At 41.6% G+C, this 21,025-nt stretch overlaps 2 protein-coding genes across 3 annotated transcripts; one reads left to right on the forward strand and one right to left on the reverse strand.

Annotated features, from left to right (window-relative positions):
- Nucleotides 1–1,623: 1,623 nt before the first annotated feature.
- LOC124117548 (biotin--protein ligase-like) lies at nucleotides 1,624–5,566 on the reverse strand. Its single transcript, XM_046479486.2, has one exon. It carries the CDS (start codon nucleotides 5,345–5,347, stop codon nucleotides 2,969–2,971), a length of 2,379 nt encoding a protein of 792 aa, XP_046335442.2. The 5' UTR covers nucleotides 5,348–5,566; the 3' UTR covers nucleotides 1,624–2,968.
- An 80-nt stretch (nucleotides 5,567–5,646) lies between these two features.
- LOC124117547 (methionyl-tRNA formyltransferase, mitochondrial-like) lies at nucleotides 5,647–20,075 on the forward strand. Of its 2 annotated transcripts, none has more exons than XM_046479484.2 (11): nucleotides 5,647–5,778; nucleotides 6,962–7,397; nucleotides 8,343–8,400; nucleotides 10,368–10,510; nucleotides 11,202–11,324; nucleotides 12,850–12,952; nucleotides 13,060–13,129; nucleotides 13,875–13,966; nucleotides 14,425–14,491; nucleotides 16,535–16,620; nucleotides 19,871–20,075. In XM_046479484.2, the coding sequence occupies exons 2-11, from the start codon at nucleotides 7,006–7,008 to the stop codon at nucleotides 20,036–20,038; spliced, it is 1,302 nt and encodes a 433-aa protein (XP_046335440.1). In that variant the 5' UTR covers nucleotides 5,647–5,778; nucleotides 6,962–7,005; the 3' UTR covers nucleotides 20,039–20,075. The 2 variants fall into 2 exon arrangements, with proteins under 2 accessions (XP_046335440.1, XP_046335441.1); XM_046479485.2 differs by having other exon boundaries at nucleotides 16,547–16,620.
- Nucleotides 20,076–21,025: the final 950 nt, after the last annotated feature.

Consider the following 21,025-nt stretch of genomic DNA (forward strand, 5'->3'; position numbering starts at 1 on the left):
AATACAGTTTTCGAGATAATAAGGAAATGTAGGTATCTTTGTGAGTAGCATCGGTAATGGTGACGAAGTTTTGATAAGTCACTAGCTTGGTAATTTTGCGATTTTCGTTTACACTATTTTGACTTGCAACACAAAGTATATATTTCACCTGAGCATATGCTTTTTTAAAGTGTGTATATTTTGTTACTGTCAAATGTGTAACAAATTTATTAAACGTCTAAATATTCAGTTATTTTACAAAGTGACTGAAAAACATTTCCATCTGTATTATTATGATAACGAATTCCAAACATTTTGATGTTTAATGTCATCACCAAGAGACTGAAAATGTTACGTTGAAAAGTACATTTCTATGTTGTTTGGCTTCTAATCCAACATAATAATCTGTTGTGATGTTGTTAGGCCCTTTTGGTCGTCTTAATCAATTTTAGTCAATCTGAAGAATTTCCCAACCAAGACGTAGAGGAACAAGAACGAATCGGTTCAATGCTACAGCCAATGAAGGAAAACAAAATGCAGATATCATAATTACAACCTACCAAATTTATGTGTATAAGTTTTAGGCAGCTTCCTTGTTCGAGGAATGTATCCGTGAATATCCACACAAAGGAACAATATCCCACTCGTCTGCAGCTGTACAAAGAAACTTATTCGATGTCACGTGTCTCAGTAACAATCAAATATTTTAAAAGTTATATATCGTTTCGGGATATTATAACCCGTGTTCGTTTCTCAACTGATCGCTTGGATTGTTTCAGGTGTTTTACATAGGTGTCAAGTCTCAATGGTCGGCTGAGAAAGCCCACGTGACAACTATTTTCATAGCGATCACGGTTCCTAAAAATTCCATTGAGTGATAGATAACAATGATCAATCAATCAACGTTTTATCAGTTAACCCTTTGAACAAAGTATGTTGTTTTTACATCGGCACTTCGCGCCATGATATGAGTGTATTCCCTTTGTTTTAGTAAACCTAGACATGTAAACACTCACTCTTGACATATCCACTGTGCAAGATAACAGTGATTAATCAATCAACATATTTTCTGTTAATCCTTTGATGACTAGGAACGATCCGTTGATTTACAAAAAAAAGTAAATCAAGTGATCATTCATCTCTTGCTTGGCTGCCACGTGCATATTACATAACACACATTTCACCTTACTTCAAACCTGGATTTAGATTGAATAATTACCCCAGACACAATAAATGCCAAATGGGAACCTTTGTCAGGTAATATAAGTGGTGCTACCACTAATTGTACCTGTAATAAATTCATTAACTGAGCATCAAGTGAATGACGACAAACACACAAGTGTAGGGTTATACAAGAAAACGTGGATGACAACAAGGGAGTAGTAATCGTATTATAGACGCAAGCCGAAATCCGAAAATGCTTTCACTGCATGGATACTGTTTTTAGTATTAAACTATAACCATCTGGGGTATTTCCAAATGACGACGTCCGATGAGCTCCCTTGTTCTTTTTGTCTGTTTGTTTAGGCTGAAGAAATGAATTAACATGCGCCCTTTGTCGAAATCTTTATAGATCACAGTTAACCAATCAGTGTTCAAAAATGCGTAAAACAAATATTGCCTCCAGCCTCCAAGTTTATTTAGCTGTCCTTCCAGACGGTACCCCAGTCTCTGGTCACGCTCAGTTGCGTTGCGTATCATCCGGGTACTCACGGGGGAAAAACAATAACAAAGGCAACAACCAGTCCGTTAGATCAGTGCCCCTTTAAAGTCATTGCTAAAGTGATTCCTTCTTCAAAGTAGTGAGTTATGATGGCAAAGTTGTCGCTTTATTGTGTTGGGGTTTGGTTGTGTTCTGCTGATGGTTCTTAGTAGAGACCTGATATCGATAAACTCTGCCAAGTGTAGCGGCCATGAAATTTCAGAGTCCCGTGATGGGATTCGAACAACGGACCCTTTCTGATCCGAGGTCGGACGCCTTGCCCTATGACCAAAGAGGTTAACCCTGTCAGCAAGCTGACAAGGTAAGGATGTCATCTGTGGATGTCTTCATCCACCTCAACAATTATCCACCCAATCTGGTCGACAAAATCATCTCCTCGGTACTCCATCCCACATCCAGATCTGCGACCCTTAAACCCAAGTCAGCGCCCTTCCGCATCACCCTCCCTTTCATTGGGAAAGCCTCCCACATCATCAGTTGCCTCCTCAAACAACAAGCCAACATTGACACCTACTTCACCAGTTCCACCTCCCTCAATACCCTACTAAGAGCCAACGGCAGGAACACCACCAAACCCAAAGAGCCTAAAGGTGTAGTTTAAAAAATTGACTGCCACTGTAAACAATCTTACGTATTTGAAACATCCCGCCCCATCTACACCAGAATCAAAGAGCACAAAACCTCAACCATCAAATCAGCCATCTCGGACCATATCAGCAACTGTCCTAATCACAACATCAACTGGGACAACGTCCAAATCCTCTCCAGCAACCTCCATGATTTCACTAAAAGAAAACTAACAGAAGCTGTCCACATTTGCCGCCACAAGCCATCAATCAACAGAGATCAAGGCTATTTCATCCCATCCACCTACTATGAACTCATTAAGCAATCACCACACCGATGCAAACTTATCCTGTTTATTTGGCTTCATGTCCCATTGGCTTTCACCAATGTGTTCTCTGTCCATCATGTTGTGACAGTATTATCCTTCTGTTGTCATTACCTACTCATGTTATCCCACTCATGTATGCTATTGTTGTTACTGTAAATCCTCTTCTGTTAATTCTCCAATCACTATATATATTCTGCACAATGTTCAGTCTTGCTTGACAACGGTATAAGGATCTATACCGAAACGTCGCCTTTACAGTATTAAAGAAGTTGTTATCCATATATTGTGTCTACTTTGTTATCCGTCAACTTCTAAGTAATGCTTATCAAGCAATTCAGTGTGGTTACCATGGTTAATTCTGCATAAGTGCGTTAGCGTGGTTTAATAGAGATAAGGTTGCGCATCATGTCAAACGTGTTTCCATCGGGCTGGACACTCAACCTACGGCCACTGTCCGTCACCACCTCCAAGTATCCAAAGTCATCCATCCCCGTAATTGTCACCTCCTTACCCCCCTCACTCTCCACAGTCACACGCACCCGGCTGTGAAGCCAGCTCTTGTAGTACCTCTCACAGAACTGACGATGTCCATGGGTCTGGAAGTCTGTGACGAGTCTCTCGATATGAGTCACCGTCCTGGCAATGAGCTGGTCAGTCGAGCAGGGGGGTAAGTCTGTGCCGTGAACAGCATTATACTGTTGGACAATGTCGTTGATACAGATGGTCGGGTTTCTGTTCGTAACATTAAACCCACACCCGACAATCGCATGAATTGTAGATCCCATGATGGTCGACGTGACTATGACTCCACCCAGTTTCATCTTATTGCTGTAGTAGATATCATTCGGCCATTTCAGCTTCAGGTCAAGGTTCTCGTACCCTGCCATGGACGTGATGCCGCTGACCACTGCCAGTGCTGTGATGTGTTGAAGGAAGGTTACTCTCTGTCCGAGCTGACTGTTGGTAGGGACCCGGACATGGAGGCTAAACATGGCGCATCCCTCGGGACTTAACCACGCGTTCCCCCCTCGCCCCTTCCCGCTCGTCTGCCTGCCTGCTATTGCCACTACTCCAATACTCTCGGAAACGGAAAACTGCAGTCCTTCAAATAAGGTCATTGTTGTTGGTATCACATCAGCGTAAAGAACTGTTTGACCAAGACATGATGTTTTCAAATTTTTCCAATACGCTTCTTCACTGAAGTATTTGTGTTTGTGAGGTCCTGAAGTTAATACAGGCAGATGGGAACTACTCACTGTAAGATTCTGAACATCTGTAGCGATGAACTCAAGATTCACTGACCTAGAGGTCAAGCACCTTCCCTTAAGTCGATTCTCTAAAGATGAAAGGAACAACTCCTTAGTTTTTGGAGAGTTTGTCAACAGAGATGCTGGCGTCAGAGGGGGTATCCTCTGTTGAGAACAGTCCAGCCCAAGCCATGTCAGGAGGTATTTTAAGATTTCAATCCGAGCCGAATTATTGTACTTCAGCTGGTCAAATGTGTCTGGATCCATAGCAGCTTCAGATGGATCTTTTTCTAAATGCAGCTGGGAAAGAACAGCTTTGCCTGCAGCTGTCCCTTGCCCAGAGATTCCCATCATCACCGGCTTCCCTTGTTGATAGTCCCGGGCCAGCACATCGACACATACTCCTGACGTCACGCCAACATAGCCCTTGTAGTTGTATCTTCCTCGGATGCATTTCACGTCTTTCCATTTCTCACTCATACTGAAGACGGATAAACTTGCTCTGGGTTGAAATTCCTCTCTCTCAAGAAACTTGGTTTCAAACATGCTTCCAAAACTCATCACCTGCCCTCCATTGTTGTAATAATCAAGGAAAATATCGTTTGTACCGTCGTAAAGGCGTTCGGTAGCTATGACAAGCAGAACAGTGTTGTCTAGCCAGGGCGTGGTTGTGACCTGGTCATGTTTCAGATGGTAGACAGTGTATGAGTCCGTGTTCACACAATCAGTGATAACTTCAGAGACACTCTGAAATTGTCGAACTGAGTCATGCTTTCCACAGTAGATCAAAATATTGGGTGGTTTAGGGCTTAAAGCTTTTACTGATTTATCCTCATTTGTCAACTCTGATTTTGATGTTTCTTGGACATTTGCTGAACTATCAGTTGGATTGGACTGATCCGACTTCAGATGAGACCGCTGAATGTCCACAGGATCAGGGAGGCTGATCCCACTGTCACCCCCTGGTCCATTTTCTGTCATAACTGTCTGCATTGATACAAGATCTAAACCTTCTCCCTCTTTCGGACTTTCTTCACCTAATATGGTACACATGTCGATGAAATCATCAACGCTACATCCTACCAGAATTCCTGCGCGTGCACCACGTGTCCATGCTATTGGTTGGCAATATTTTAAGATCCAGTGGTGACCAAGATCTGGAACTTCTGTAGATATATTTCCCTCCAGTAAAACATGCAACTCATGTGGCTGACTATCACTTGTCTCTCCAAACCGACTCCATGTTGACAGATTTACGGTATTCTTGGGGGTGATCGAAGACAGTAGAATTGTATCGTCGTCGTGCAACTGGGTTCGAACTCCGGGTGATTTTGGTTTGACAAACTCAGAGTAGTGAGCCTGCTTAGAGGATACAGTTACTATTCTGCTTACTACGATGCTGCTGGTACGTACGACATGGCGGACTGCCGACATGAGGACTTCACGTCTGCGACATCGTCGATACCACTGAACCAATGAAATATATCCCAAAGCAAGAAACATCACTGAAAGAGGTTCGTACCAACCGCTGTTAAGTGTCACTCCTTCCCACGCTTGTCGTTTGATCCGGGTCACTTTTACTTGCCTGCATTCACGATTAAGTCTGGGTCATGTTGCCCTATTGAGTGCATGTTCCCTACACTGGCACAGTCAATATCAAAAGTACAATCACATGTGGAATGCCAGGGTCGTATTTATGTAGCTCCTCCACAGCGTCACCATTGTCCCTCCTACCTCACACATTAACATTTCCGCCTTGTGGCTGTAAGGAGCTCATGCAACCTTGACCTTACAGTATAAACTTTCAACATTGCTTTTCTAGAGGAGGATATTAGCTGAGCGACACCTCTGTCGTTACACGGAGGACAACCACATGGAAAACAAAACAAATCGGTCTGCTCGAAGAGCTCACAACATGTCCTGTTAATGCTTTGGTACTCGTATCTTCATATTCCATGGGCTTTAGTATAATAAGTGTTGATTATCGGGTGCAATGCATGTATTAATCGGCAAGTCATTGTCAAAACAAAACTCGAAGCTTCGTGGTGTTTCCGTATTATCACTAACCTGCTTCAGGTGACTCGATCCGTCGTAGTCGGTTTCAGGTTGGATTGAGTGTGATATGCCTAATTTGTATAATGCTATGCATTTATTGTTTAATTATACCTTACCCACACCTAGGCCTACGACTACGAAGTTTGCAAAATATTCTACCCTTGTCTTGTAGACCCAGCCAATAATTAATCAAGTTATGTTATGCAAACAATAATTAAGACTAATTAATACACCAATATCTTGCCTACGAACTAAATATTCTAGTGTTGGATCTAAGCATCACACTAGGGCTAGGACGATTCCGAATTTACGACCTGGGTACTCCGTTCCCTATTACTTGACCCTTTCCTGGATATCCACTGTAGGTCTCAAGAGTTGGGTACATAGTGTCAGATTGGGAATTGTTTTACCGGAGCCCTGGCAAATACTATTTATATTTAGATACATGTATAAAACAATCAGATCATGCATACACTGAAGTTTTATTTTTACTCAAGTGTATAAAAGTCAGAAACGTTGCATGCATAGGCAAAAAGAAATATAAACATAGCAACATTTATTGTTATAGTATTTAAACAATATATCACTAACCACAGGTGTGGGTAGTCCAGGTCCTATTCAGGACCCACCCGACCCAAGTACCCAGAGTTATCTGCCCCAGCCCTACATCACACTCATTTGTAATGCTTCATCAGCTATAAGCAAACAGCTGCATGCATGGTGACATATGACACAACTGAAACTGAAGTGTTCACGTATAATGCTGTCGAGAAACGTGCCATGAACTCATCTCACTGACTTGTAACTAACTAAAAAAAACACCAAAATAAATCATAGCTGACATTTAACATGTGAAAAGAGTTTTAATCAAAGTCATCATGGTGAGAAATTACAAGCTGTTATGTACCAGTAATCCAGTTTTGTTACTTGACGAGATAGAGATTTCTCCAATTGCATTACAATCTGACTGTAACGATCCATGTTATATTGTGAGCATGTCTATTATTACCATGACTACAACCCTGTTTCGAAGATCATATATATGATGGCTTTGCTTTGCAGGACATTCAAAGAACGAGGTGACTGATCCCACACAGATTCGCAACATGACTTGCACACAGTACAAATGTCTCTACCATCTTTGTCACAGCAGGACTGTACAGAGAAGACTTGGTTTAGAGCTATACGTTTTGAAAAGAAGCATCTTTAAGACAGCATCACAACCTAAGCAATGTAATCTGAACTCTGTACCATCCCGATGCTGTCAGTATGGGAAAATCAAGGGATTCAGGTCTGCAGCAGAAGAAAATAATATATCCAGAAGAAAAAAACACGACCATTGTTACAGTCGTGGACTCTTTCTCGGTACCAGTTCCACTCAACAACACCATACAAGGGGATTCTGTACTGGAAAACCAAATGGACCTCCTTGGCGGATTCTGTTTTTTGGGAGTGATGTTTTTTCTGTGAAAATTCTTCAGGCTCTTCAGGAAAACAGGTGTGGGTCTGTTTATTGTACTGGTGACCTCGGCAGAAGTTAACATACAAGCCATGGTTTCTATATTGTTTGTTTATCTGTTGTTAAAAACCACACTCTGCAATATTCCCATCTTCCCGAGGCAAGGGTGTTAACTGACTATTAAAGTCCAGGTTCCACTCCTGCTGAACTAGGCCTGAATTTGGATGGACTAACAAGTCTATGCATAGCCCGTTTGAAATCGCATAACAAACTAGACATCCGGTTCACAGACAACATGGATTTCAAAGTGCATATTTCGGTCGACTGAAGGATTTGCAGAGCATAAGTACCGCCGACTAGGTGTCGACAGATATTTTGCAAATCTTTTCATGTTTTTAATTAAGGTGCTCACATGATTTGATGCACTTCATGAGGTAAGACTTGGTTGATGCATGTCATCGTATCCCAATTGCGTAGATCGATGCTCATGATGTCAATCACTGAATTGCCAGGCCCAGACCTGATTATTTAGAGACCACCATCATAAATCTGGAATAATGCTGAGTGCGGCGTTAAACAACAAACAAACAAACAAAACTTATCTTAACCTGTACAAACTTGTCTATGGTTTATGTTTTTTGCTTGATAGAATTGATAGACTGGGTTACTATATAAACAAGTTTGAGTAATAATAGTTTACTAACACACTTCTGAGATCTAGTTGAGGTCGCCCGGGATGATGGTTAGGTAACTGTAACGAAACAGAGGATGGTTTAAAGGCTTTGTAAACTTAAGACGACTGATTACTCTAGACAAAGTCAATATGTGAAAAAAGTAGCCTCGGACCCGACACCTTCGGCAGTTAGACCACCTCAGGGGTTGGGTCCTCTGGTCCATGTTTTCGGATACTGACCTCGTCAAGAGTAAATATTTGTATAATGTAGCCGAGTCACTTTGTCATGTTGTGTGTGTTGTGTTCTCCAGATCAGCATATGGTGACACACTGGTTAAGACTCTGGATGCTGTGTCAACAAAAGGTCAGGTAAGGCTAAAGGTCAGACAATAGAGGTCAGGTAAGGCTAAAGGTCAGACTATATTGGTCAGGTAAGGCTAAAGGTCAGGTAAGACTAAAGGTCAGACTATAGAGGTCAGGTAAGGCTAAAGGTCTGACTATAGGTCAGACTAGAGTTCAGGTAAGGCTAAAGGACAGGTAAGGCTAAAGGTCAGTAAGGCTAAAGGCAGGGTATGAAACTCCAATAAATTTCAGCCAGACCACAGGACTGGCTAGCTGAAATACTTGCCAGCCCTGACCAAAACCTGCCTGCCCACTATAATCATATGTTTCTCAGGATAATTTAATTAAAACTTTAAAACGAATTCATTGAACATGAAGTAATACAAGAAAAGAAATAGCAAACACTTTTTAGGTTAGATTTGTATTTAATATCCTAGAATGCATCATGTAAATAATGCTTATCATCCGGAAATATAAAATATGAAATATAACCCGACCGTCGGGCAGGGGGATTTGAAAATCTGGCAGCCCGAGTTGAAATCAACCCGTCTCGGACGGTCGGGCAGGCAGGTATTTCGAACACTGCTAAAGGTCTGACTATAGGTCAGACTAGAGTTCAGGTAAGGCTAAAGGTCAGGTAATGCTAAAGGTCAAGTAAGGCTAAAGGTCAAGTAATGCTCTGGGTCAGGTAAGGTTGACCACAGACTTGTTATATAGGTCCGTGGGTTGACAATACTTACAATCTAATGAAAATCACATCTTAGGTCTCGCTGGTGTTAAACAACAATCTGAGGACTTCCCATTACGGATCACTTGAGAATGACCTTTTATCCGACCAACCAAAGCGTTGCTTACGAGATCAGGAAGGTAACAGTAAGAATGTGGTTCCTAATCATGCCACCTCGAACAGGTTAACACGGGATATTCCAAACGACTGTGTCCATCACAATCATTGTCTATCTCTTGCTTCAGTGGGATAAACATTTGAAAAGGATGAGACTTTCAGAACCCCCCAGGAAGTACATGTACTGCCCCCCATACAATCTGGTCCACCTATTAGATATTCCAGAAATTTCTTTTTTCAGTTTTCAAATTTTCAATCAAGAATTATTTCTTTTCCAATTTTTTATTTCTTTTGAGAAGGATGTTCCATTTCCACTTGGCAGTCGGGTAGCCAAGTGGTTAAAGCCTTCGCTTGTCACGCCGAAGACCCGGGTTCTATTTCTGACATGGGTACAATTTGTGAAGCCCATTTCTGGTGTCCCCCGCCGTGATATTACTGGAATATTGCTAAAAGCGGCGTAAAACCATACTCACCCACTCACTCATGTGACTAAAATGCAGTCAGATGTTCAATCAAGAACTTTGTCAAAATATTTTTCAAAGCTTAGTCACCATATTTAGGCTTGTTTTGTAAAGCTAGAGAAAGTCTTTTATCCATGTCCAAAGGAGTTGAAAAGTCAATGCCAGACAATAATCAGTCTCGGATATCTGTCGAAAAAGACTTGATTCAGACTCCAGACTTGATTATTTACAGGCCGCTTTCATATAACTGGGATATTGCTGTGTGGAGAATTGAACAACAAACAAACAAAACCTCTGCCAAGCTGGAGAGACCCGTGAAGATCCGGGGTAGAATAGATCTTCAGCAACCCATGCTTGCCGTAAAAGGTGACTAACGGGATCGGGTGGTCAGGCTCGCTGACTTGGTTGGTGCATGTCAACGATCCCAATTTCTTGGATCGATGCTCATGATATTAATCACTGGATTGTCTGGTCCAGACTCGATTAATTTACAGACCGCCGTCATATAGCTGGAATATTGCTGAGTGCGGCGTTAAACAACAAACCAACCAACCAATCAAGCTGGAGAGAGATAAAATGAGATTGGACACAACCAGTTTGCTTTGTGAATCTGCTTCCGAAATTCAACAGCAACACTGGAAACACAGAACTGTACCATTTAGCTTTGAATAATCTGATCTTGTCTCCAGAACAGCATGAAGTCCTATGCCGAATCTGTGGGTGTGTCTGTCCGTGACTGGCCAATACCGGACCTGACCGGCCATTATGACATGGGAGTTCTCGCATCGTTTGGCCAGCTTGTACCAGGGAAAGTCATCAGAATGTTTCCACAGTAGGTCACACTAGAAATCCCTTCCTCTCCGTCTGCAGATTCTCGTCAGGGCTTTATCAAACCTGCTCAGAGGCCAATCTTCGACTCCAAGTCTGCAGCAAATATCAGCCCAAATTCCCAAATTGGAATATAACAATTCCCAAATTTGAATTAAAAAATTACCAAATTGGAATAAAAAAAATCTGAAATTGGAATGAAAAAATCCCAAATTGGAATACAAAAAATCCCAAGTTGGAATGAAAAAATTCCCAAATTGGAATACAAAACTACCAATCTGGAATAAAGAATTCCCAAATTGGAATACAAAAATTCCCAAATTGGAATAAAAAATTCCCAAATTGGAATTAAAAAAATCCCAAATTGGAATAAAAAAACTATATTAACATGATTAATAATGTTATGGCTTAGTAACAATAGCTTGTATGTCCCTGAAAGCAGGACCAATGAAGAAGAGGCTTTACTGCATATACTTACATTATTGCACTGAATGCAATCATTAAATACCTCAGAATCAGTAACAGGTTTGCCTGTTCAAACATGATTTGACACATAACCATGGGTTGTCAATAATGCCTCCTTTTGCATTAAAAATGTTAACAACATTTGCACATACCCTCTGTTTGTAACCTTGGCATAGAGTTGGAAAATTTGATGATGATAAATGCTGATTTGAGGAGTTGATGGCTTCCAGTGGTATCCTGAATGTCCATCCAAGTCTGCTGCCTCGCTGGAGGGGGGCGTCGCCTCTCGTACACACCATCCTGTCACGTGACCAGGTGACTGGAGTCACCATTATGAGACTCAGGCCCAAGCAGTGAGTGAAAACATTTACATATTTCAATCATGAAACTGTAGATCTTTTAGTCCAGAGTCCAGTTTCCACACTTGCCAAACTAGGCTGGAATTTCTAGCCTTGAATTGAAAGTGGACTATGTTCAAAGTCATGTATGTGTCCTGCATGAATTTTTTTGTAAAAATTGAAATTTCCAAATCACAGTGGTGAAGAAAACTGACATGTGATTGGCTCAAAGACCTGAGCATCATTCATTTAGATTAGGTGGTCAAAGGTCATTACGGGTTTGCCTGACGCAAGCTTCTATGGAGTGTCCCAGATCTTAATGCAGTGTGAGGTTGTATCAAAATAAAATATCTAGGCCTCATTCCTCAAAGCGAACGTGGCACTACGGCAGTTGTAAGTCTGTGTTAAAGTATGGGAGTAACGATCACCTTTATGGAACGGACCCCAGATTTCAGTGAAATTGTATTCTGAATGGATATCCTTTCATTGATCTAAATTCCCTATTCAGGGTGATAAGGACATGAAACCAAATTGGTTCAGACCAATCATTGGAGGGTTGATCATATTTCCATGCCGAGAGGAATTGTATCGGAATTACTAAGGGTAAAAAAATAAAACAATTGGTTCTCAGGCAATGACTTTTGAAAATATAGTGCAGACGGGCGCTGTTTGTTTTTGTTTTTTGTTTGTTTGTTTGTTTTGTTTGGGTTTTTTTTTTGGGGGGGTGCTTGTTCAAACTAGTATGTAACCAGTCATCTGATGACTCTTGTTTGTCAATGTTACTGTTCACAAGGGGCAGGGCTGCTGTTCACAAGGGGCAGGGCTGCAGTTCACAAGGGGCGTGTCTGCAGTTCACAAGGGGCGTGTCTGCAGTTCACAAGGGGCGTGTCTGCAGTTCACATTGGGCATGGCTGCAGTTCACATGGGGCGTGGCTGCAGTTCATAAGGGGCATGTGAGCAGTTCACAAGGGACGTGGCTGCAGTTCACAAGGGGCGTGGCTGCCGTTCACAAGGGACGTGGCTGCAGTTCACAAGGGGCGTGGCTGCCGTTCACAAGGGACGTGGCTGCAGTTCACAAGGGGCGTGGCTGCAGTTCACAAGGGGCGTTTCTGCAGTTCACAAGGGGCAGGGCTGCAGTTCACAAGGGGCGTGTCTGCAGTTCACAAGGGGCATGGCTGCAGTTCATAAGGGCCATGTGAGCAGTTCACAATGGGTATGGCTGCAGTTCACAAGGGGCATGGCTGCAGTTCACAAGGGGCATGTGAGCAGTTCACATGGGGCGTGTCTGCAGTTCACATGGGGCATGGCTGCAGTTCACAAGGGGCGTGGATGCAGTTCACAAGGGACGTGTCTGCAGTTCACAAGGGGCATGGCTGCATTTCGCAAGGGGCATGGCTGCCATTCACAAGGGGCGTGGCTGCATTTCACAAGGGGCGTGGCTGCAGTTCACAAGGGGCATGGCTGCAGTTCACAAGGGGCGTGTCCTTTTACCATGATGGTGGTGATGACCTCTGTTGTCTAGTGTTTTATTTGTTTGCAGTTTTGATATCGGCACCGTCCTAGCTCAGGAGAAAATGTCAGTCCCGGACGGATGTACGACCACCCAGTTGCTGGATGTGACGGCTCGACAGGGGTCTCAGCTGGTGAGTGTGTGATAGGGAGAGAAAGCTGTTGACAGTGTTGGATGTACACAGTGTCTGATGTTGTTCACAATGTCTGCTGTTCTCCACAATGTCTGCTATTGTTGCAGCTGTTGAGGACTCTTGAAACTCTGCCAAAGATACGGGAGAAGGAACAAGACAAAGATGGAGTCACCTATGGTGAGTTTTTTCAAGGTGCCCCGATAATCCGGGTTGCAATAGGTCCCCTGTGATCCAGGTTAGAATAGGCCCCCAGAAACCTATGGTGAGTTTTCTCAAGGTGCCCCGATAATCCAGGTTGCAATAGGTACCCTGAATCCAGGTTAGAATAGGCCCCCAGCAACCTATGGTGAGTTTTCTCAAGGTGCCCCGATAATCCAGGTTGCAATAGGTTCCCCTGAATCCAGGTTAGAATAGGCCCCCAGCAACCTATGGTGAGTTTTCTCAAGGTGCCCCGATAATCCAGGTTACAATAGGTCCCCTGGATCCAGGTTAGAATAGGCCCTCAGCAACCTATGGTGAGGTTTCTCAAGGTGCCCCGATAATCCGGGTTGCAATAGGTACCCTGAATCCAGGTTAGAATAGGCCCCCAGCAACCTATGGTGAGTGATCTCAAACCTGCCACCACAATCCAGGTGACAATAGGTCCCCAGCAACCAAACTTGTCATTGTACCTTGATGGCATGGGATGTTGCTTTCATATCAATAACTGGATTTTCTGATCCAGATTTATTTTTTTTACAGGCCATCGTCCAGATTTAGTAATGCTGCACATCCGGCAGTCTGTCCTCTCACACATCACACCACCCACTCAACCCCCTAAACCTACCCACATGCTCCTTGTCTAAACACTCACGCACACACGCACCCACCCACCCACCCACTCACTCACTCTTTCACTCTTTCACTCACTCCTGTCTTCCAGCACACAAGGTGCGGCCAGCCATGGCGTTCATTGACTGGGAGCGGCAGACAACGGTGGACATACACACACAGTACAGAGCTCTCAGCCACATGGTGAGGCCCTATAAAACACAATTGTAAACATATGATTTTTATCGTAAAAGATTAACATAGAATGACCATTAAAAAATGATTTATAACCCGTCAGGGAATACTTTTTGCATCAGAGTGATACGCATACATAAACAAATATGTTATAAATAAGAACAATAACAGATACTGTCAATCTTGAAATTAACGCGAGCGTGGTGTGTGATTGGATTAATGTAAGGATGGATTACGGTGTGGATTCTCCTGTAAACCTGACAGAGGACATTTTCTTTATACATAAATCCACTGATGCTTGACAGGAGGTGGGTGTCGCATTCATATTGAGTCGCATTTTCGGCTACTTTTGGAGACGCATTAGTTTCACGATTTACAGTATCAAAGTTATACCATTTGTTTTTTGTAGAATTGTGTAGTACCAAATTACATTATTAGATCATACATATCCCATAACATTATTTCAGATTCCCCTGCGTAGTGAGTTTGACGGACATCCTGTGAAGCTACTAGACATGCAGACAGTCAGTGAAGGTATGCATATGCATTGTTCGAAATTGCAGCTTGCCCGCTAGCCAAATGCCAGTGACTTTTGAATTGGGCTAGTCAGATTTTCATAAAGATGGCCCGACTGTCTAGTTGAAAACTGTAGACATTACATATTTATTTCTACGAATCATCAAGTCAGTTGAGGCGACCTGTGAAGATCAGGGGTAGAATAGATCGTAAGAGGCGACTAACGGAATCAAGTGGTCAGGTTCGCTGACTTGGTTGATGCATGTCATCGATCCCAATTGCGTGGATTGATTCTCATGATGTCAATCACTGGGTTGTCAGGTCCGGAATCAATTATTTACAGACCGCTATCATATAGCTGGAATATTGCTGAGTGCGGTGTTAAACAACAAACATACGAACAACATTTAATGTCAAACTCTGATGATATTTTGATTTCATTTGTAAGTTGTTTGGGTCTCGTTAAATAAACTATGAGGGCCTGCAGCATTTTTGTCAACAAGCCCTCCTGTCCAGAGAACTTTGGAGACAAATTCATCCACGGTATGTATGTGGAGCACAGGAACTCGATGATAGCATGTATAACATAATATATTCGTGTAGAAAAAAATCACACCCCTCTATATAGTCTCTATGTATATAGAGGGGTGTGATTGTTTTTCAATATACGAATATATTATGTTATACACGCTATCATCGGGTTCCTATGATGTGGAGGTGTGTTTCCCGTTTGTTTCTGTGTTCAAAGCAGAGCTGGAGATAAGCTGTGTATTCGCGTAAAATACGCATCAAATAAACTGCTATATCCAGACAAATGAAATCCTAGCGTATCAAATAGGCAACAAAAAATATAAATAAGTTATATGAAATAAAATGAATGCATATATTACAACAGTTAGATAAAATGAAATAACTATTGTGTATCAGCCGGTCGCGAAATTCACTTACAGTTGCTTCTGCGACAAACATACAGCGGTAGTTACGGTTGTATCCGCGGGAATATGTGAACTTCAGCCGACATTGACCCACTTGAATTTCTGTAATCAGCCGGTAATATGTGTAGGCCTTATTGTGTCATGAATTACGGAGGCACATCATGGTCCTAGTCGATGTGCAAGTTGTGTCTTAATATAGTGGCTGATTGGTGAATAAAGAAATAAACAAATTAACAAAATATGGTTTCCTGGAGAGGGAGCCACAAGCAGACACAGACGGGTATACTAGTATTCACATTGTTTTAAATGATTTACAGAGATTGTCACGAAACAGTTTTTAAGATAAATACCAAAATGTCAAGAAACAGGTGGGTAAAAAAAAATTTGAATACCCTCTAAATCATGTGGATACCCAATCCAAATCAAACCCTGGGTGAAATAAACAAAAGCTTATCTGTGCTTAGCTGTGGTTCAAAGTACGACGACCCTGTGGGGATTCCAGGTTAGAATTGGTCCCTAGCAACTTATGCTGGTTGTAGGTGGCGAGCAAATGGATCGGGTTATTAGGCTTGGTGACTTGGTTGATGCATGTCATCGTATCCCAATTGCGTGGATCGATGCAAAAAGCAGAAACACACACGAGGACGTGAAATGTTTCACAGATAGAGATTGCTTTTATCATTTTTGCATATTTTTAGCTCACCAGCACAAGGGCTCAAGTGTTTATTGCTTGGTTTGTCCATCAATGACCTTGTATAATGGATTAATTATACCCCTGACCAAGGTTCCGTCCGTTCGCCTGTCCGTCCGTCCGTCCGTCCGTTCGTCTGAAAACTTTGTCCGCGCGAGTTCTCTTAAACTATTCAGTGGATTCATCTCAAACTTAGTACATATAATCTTTGTCATATGGAGGGGTGCAGTCAAAAGAAAAAAATTGTTTTTATTAATTTTCCATTTTTTTATAAATTTTTCAAACCCTAACCCTATCCATTATTTAATTTGAAACTACTGACACACTAGGCGGGTCGGGGGTATTAGTGAGCCATGCTCACTTTTGCCCTTGTTCTTCATAATTTAGCTGCAATGTTGTCTTAAGTAAAACATTTCACTCACTCCTTCCTCGTAGGTGATGTTGCAGGTGCTCTTATTGATGCAGCCCCAGGAACGGTCGTGTTTGACAAGAGACTGAAGCTGCTGTGTGTCAGGTGTCAGGTAGGTACTGAAGGTGCCTAATGATGTCACTAGGGTTTGGGTAGCCCAGTAGTCTGAGGCATCTGTTTGTTTGTTTGTTTGTTTGTTTGTTTGTTTGTTTGTTTGTTTGCATGTTTGGTTGTTTAATGCTGCATCGATCCATTGCACATCATTGATCTACGCAGTTGGGATCGATGACATGCATCAACCAAGTCAGCGAGCCTGAACACCCGATCCCGTTAGTCGCCCCTTATGTCAAGCATTGCCTTTTACGACAAGCATGGGTTGCTGAAGACCTATTCTAATCTGGAGCATGTGTGATATAATGGAGGAGAAGGTCGGTGGTTCGAGCCCCATACATGTCAAACCAAAAGTCTTTCGTACATAAGTCCCATTTCATTCAAAGTATTTTGCATTTTCCATGGTTTTAATTGCAGAATACTTGTTTGTTTTTAAATGCTTTGGCTTAAACTTTCTAACAATCACCAGAGGGATGGTGTAAATCCTGCTGGGGTACCATGCAGGAAGCAGTCGACCGTAAGTCCCCGTGGTCCCTTGTATGGTGGCTTAACTTTGGTTGCTTGTGATCTCTAGCCAACTTTTATAATGTATTGTACTGATAAGTTATAGTTACTTACTAGTTTTATATTTATAGCTGTGATACTCTAGTTCTTTTACTGTCCTTTATCGATAGGTTTTATAGTCTATATCTATGTATTATTACTGTACAACTTGATTTAGTCACAATATGGCTGAAATATTGCCGATGTTACTATAAATCTTAATTCACTCACTCACTTTCAAAAATAGTACTTGTTGATACCCTGCCTGAGGCTAAAACAAGGACTGGTCGGCTCGGAGTCAGTAAACTATGTCTGGGTGGGGTATTCATGTTATACTGCGATAGGTATATCAGTGGGCTAGCACTATAAAATTAGACCGGATTATTACAAGCAGACACACACAAACACACACACACACACGTCGCTATATATTAAGTGCAATCATCTTGAACGCGACATATACATTAAACCCGATTTCAACTCACCTCACTAAGCCGAGTAGTCTAAGTAACTACAACTAGCTGTGCAGAGTCATTAGAGATGCAGTCTGCTACTTTAGTCGCTAGTGCACGAGTCTTGTAAAGGACAAGGGATCATAATGGCCCAAGATCTGTATAATTTAAGAATTGAGCAAAACGTTTGTAAATTGTAAGACAAGTAGACTTTGTGCATTTCAACATTGGCATGTTTTGGACTTTTAACAACACAAAATGTGTTTGTTTGGCTAAAAAGTGTCGAAAAATATAATTTCAGAGGCTTTAAGACAGCATTTTTTATGACGTTATAAGCGCCCAGGGCACTCTCAAAATTAGAAATAGGGGGCTCTTATTAGAATATTATTTTGGTGAAAAAAACTGATTTGAAAGATAAATTTCGTGGTTTATGCTGACAGCCTGAGATGTTTGGAGTCATGTTCTTACTATTTTATCTCATTTTACACAGTTTCGTAATCCATGATAAGTGTCATTTTAGAAAATGCTAAAAATATTGTTAATACTCAGTCTGAATTTTAATGTCCTTAGCAACTTTATTGGGTCAGTTACACAAACAAAACAACGTTTTCCTCAAATACGCACAAATTACACATCATGTGAAAACCCTGGCTAAAACGAACTGACTGCCTTGTTGCATACTGTCAGAAGGACCTTCTCCACTGTTTTTAATACTTTAATACTTAATACTGTCAAGCCCCTTGAAGATCCGGGATGGAAGGGTCTTCAGCAACCCATGCTTACCATAAAAGTCCACTTGTCGACTGATAAGGGGATCGGGTGGTCAGGCTCACTGACTTGGTTGATGCATGGCATCATATCCCAATTGTGTGAATCAATGCTAATGATGTCAATCACTGGATTGTCTGTTCAAGAATCGATTAATTTACAGACCGCCATCATATGGCTGGAATATTGCTGAGTGTAGCATTAAACACAAGCAAACAAACAAACAAATAATACTGTCAAACTGCTCACTTGGCGTATTTATTAAATAAATTCATCCTTCCTTTTAAGCATTATTCTGTCGCCCACGTCAAAGTGCTTTGCAGTCATCAGATGCAAATCATGGCTCATGTAAAGATGTATATAAAAATATATGCACATATTTTTAATATCGATTTTCCAAAAATTCCCATCAGTTAATATTCTTGAAAATGAGATATAATGGAATTATGAAAACCTGTTAACGGTTTCTATGGAACTGTTGAATTATTTCAAAATGAAAGTGACAGTAAAGTGTAAATATCGTCATGCATTTAATAAAATGAATAAACCTTTTGAAACAAGAGCCATGGAAGTGTTACGGCAAGGGAGGGAACTCTTCATGCTACCAGGTCTCCCAGTTGTCAGGGAGACAGCATGTAACAGGGCACAACACTATCGTTGGTTGGTTGATTTGTTGTTTTACGCCGCAATCTATAATATTCCAGCTATATGACGGCGGTCTGTAAAATAATCGAGTCTGGACCAGACAATCCAGGAATTGACATCATGAGCATCGATCCAGGCACTTGAGATCGATGACAAGTATCAACCAAGTCAGCGAGCCTGACCACCCGTTCCATTAGTCGCCTTTTACGACAAGCATAGGCGCCTTTTACGGCAAGCATGGGTTGCTGAAGACCTATTCTACCCCGGAATCATCACAGGTCCACAACACTATCGACACTAGTTTCAATCATGTAGGTACAGTGCAACTATTATTTAGCATTCATCCAAAGCCGACTCAAAACTGAGGTTATAGTTCCACTGTATTTTATATAAAATTGAGCTCCGTGAAGATCCTGGTTGGAAGAGGTCTTCAGCAACCCATGCTTGTCGTAAGGCGATCAGGTTGTCAGGCTCGCTGACTTTCTTGATGCATGCCATTGTATCCCAAGTGCGTAGATTGATGGTCATGATATGAATGCCATTTAGAATGTGGTCAAATGTTATATTTGGGATAACACCTTCTTAGTAAAGTACAGATTCTCGTACTTCTTTGGGTTGAGACCCGTCCCTGATTCAAACCCACACTGCCAGAGTGAGGCACCTTATCGCCAGCACACAAATGGTCATGATGTCAATCACTGGATTGTCAGGTCCAGACCTGATTATTTACAGATCGCCGTCATATAGCTGGAATATTGCTTTGTGTGGTGTTAAAACGAACTAACAAGAAAACAAACAAAATGGAGATAAAATACACTTGATGGTGTTGTTTGTTTGTTCCAGAATGGCTGGGTTGGCTTTGAGAATATTGTCTTCAAAAAGAAGATGTCTGCCCAGGCTTTCTACAATGGTTATTTATCTAAAGTAGCCGACAGGAAACTGTTCCTGGATAGTGTGAAGAACGGACTCGACGTGGAGAGTTATATGCGGGGAGTTCTTCAAAGAGTGTGACTGCTTGTAAATATAATAAAGATATCTGTTTTCATTTGGTGAGTGTTTTGAGTTGAAGCCACAATGATGTGATCTCTCCATTTAAGATGACTCTACGTCACCAGGGGACCGATTCTAATCCGTAATCTCTATGAGGGTGGGCAGGTTCCATGACTCCATGTTTGTCATCAGTTGCCACGAAATGGAGTGGTTGATGTAGGTTTGGAGTAGGTCCTTCTGATCAAGTCACTTTCAATACTGCTATGTACCATATTTTCCGTAAATACACATGGTAATCTTAATCCCTGGATATAAAACAATGCCTAGCAGAACAAAAAATACCATTTAAATGGTAAATCAACATGTCAACATCTAAAATTTTGAATTTGTACTGACCAAGTTTCTCATCACCTGTTCGTTTGCCGGACTTCGCTAAAGGGGTACGGTGTAATTTTTTTCTGCTCTTGGTATTCAAATTTTTTTTTTCTCCAAAATATTGAATCCGCTAGAGGGGGGTGCGCACTATACTCAAGAAAATGTGGTATACAAGGATGATATAGTGCATGAGGGATACATATTTTATTCACGTTCGAAAACATAATCTTTTGGACTTGGTGCACTAGAAGACCCCCACTTGAAATAATAGGAAATATTATTTGTCAGAGTTATGTCCCTTGCCTCATGAGTTGGAACGTTGTATGCTGTACCCCAAGTCGTACATATTTTCTTGGAAATTGCTATGGATACGAAGATGACATTTTGCATACAACACAAAGGGATAAATATGTTGATGTAGTTTGAATACCATCATCAATAATTCAAAGATATGGCCCTTGTTTGGTCTTTTGAACATGTGCACAGTACTGCCAGTTTTTCGGAAACCCCTACAGAATACATTTAGTGATATATGTCATCAATTTTGAAAACTGACATCAAAAATTGATATTTTACAGAGTTATGGCCCTTTGTTTGGTCTTTTGAACATGTGCACAGCACTGCCAATTCAGA

The sequence above is a fragment of the Haliotis rufescens genome, unplaced genomic scaffold (assembly GCF_023055435.1).
Source record: "Haliotis rufescens isolate VD_foot unplaced genomic scaffold, xgHalRufe1.0.p SCAF_33, whole genome shotgun sequence".
NCBI classification, from domain to species: domain Eukaryota; kingdom Metazoa; phylum Mollusca; class Gastropoda; order Lepetellida; family Haliotidae; genus Haliotis; species Haliotis rufescens.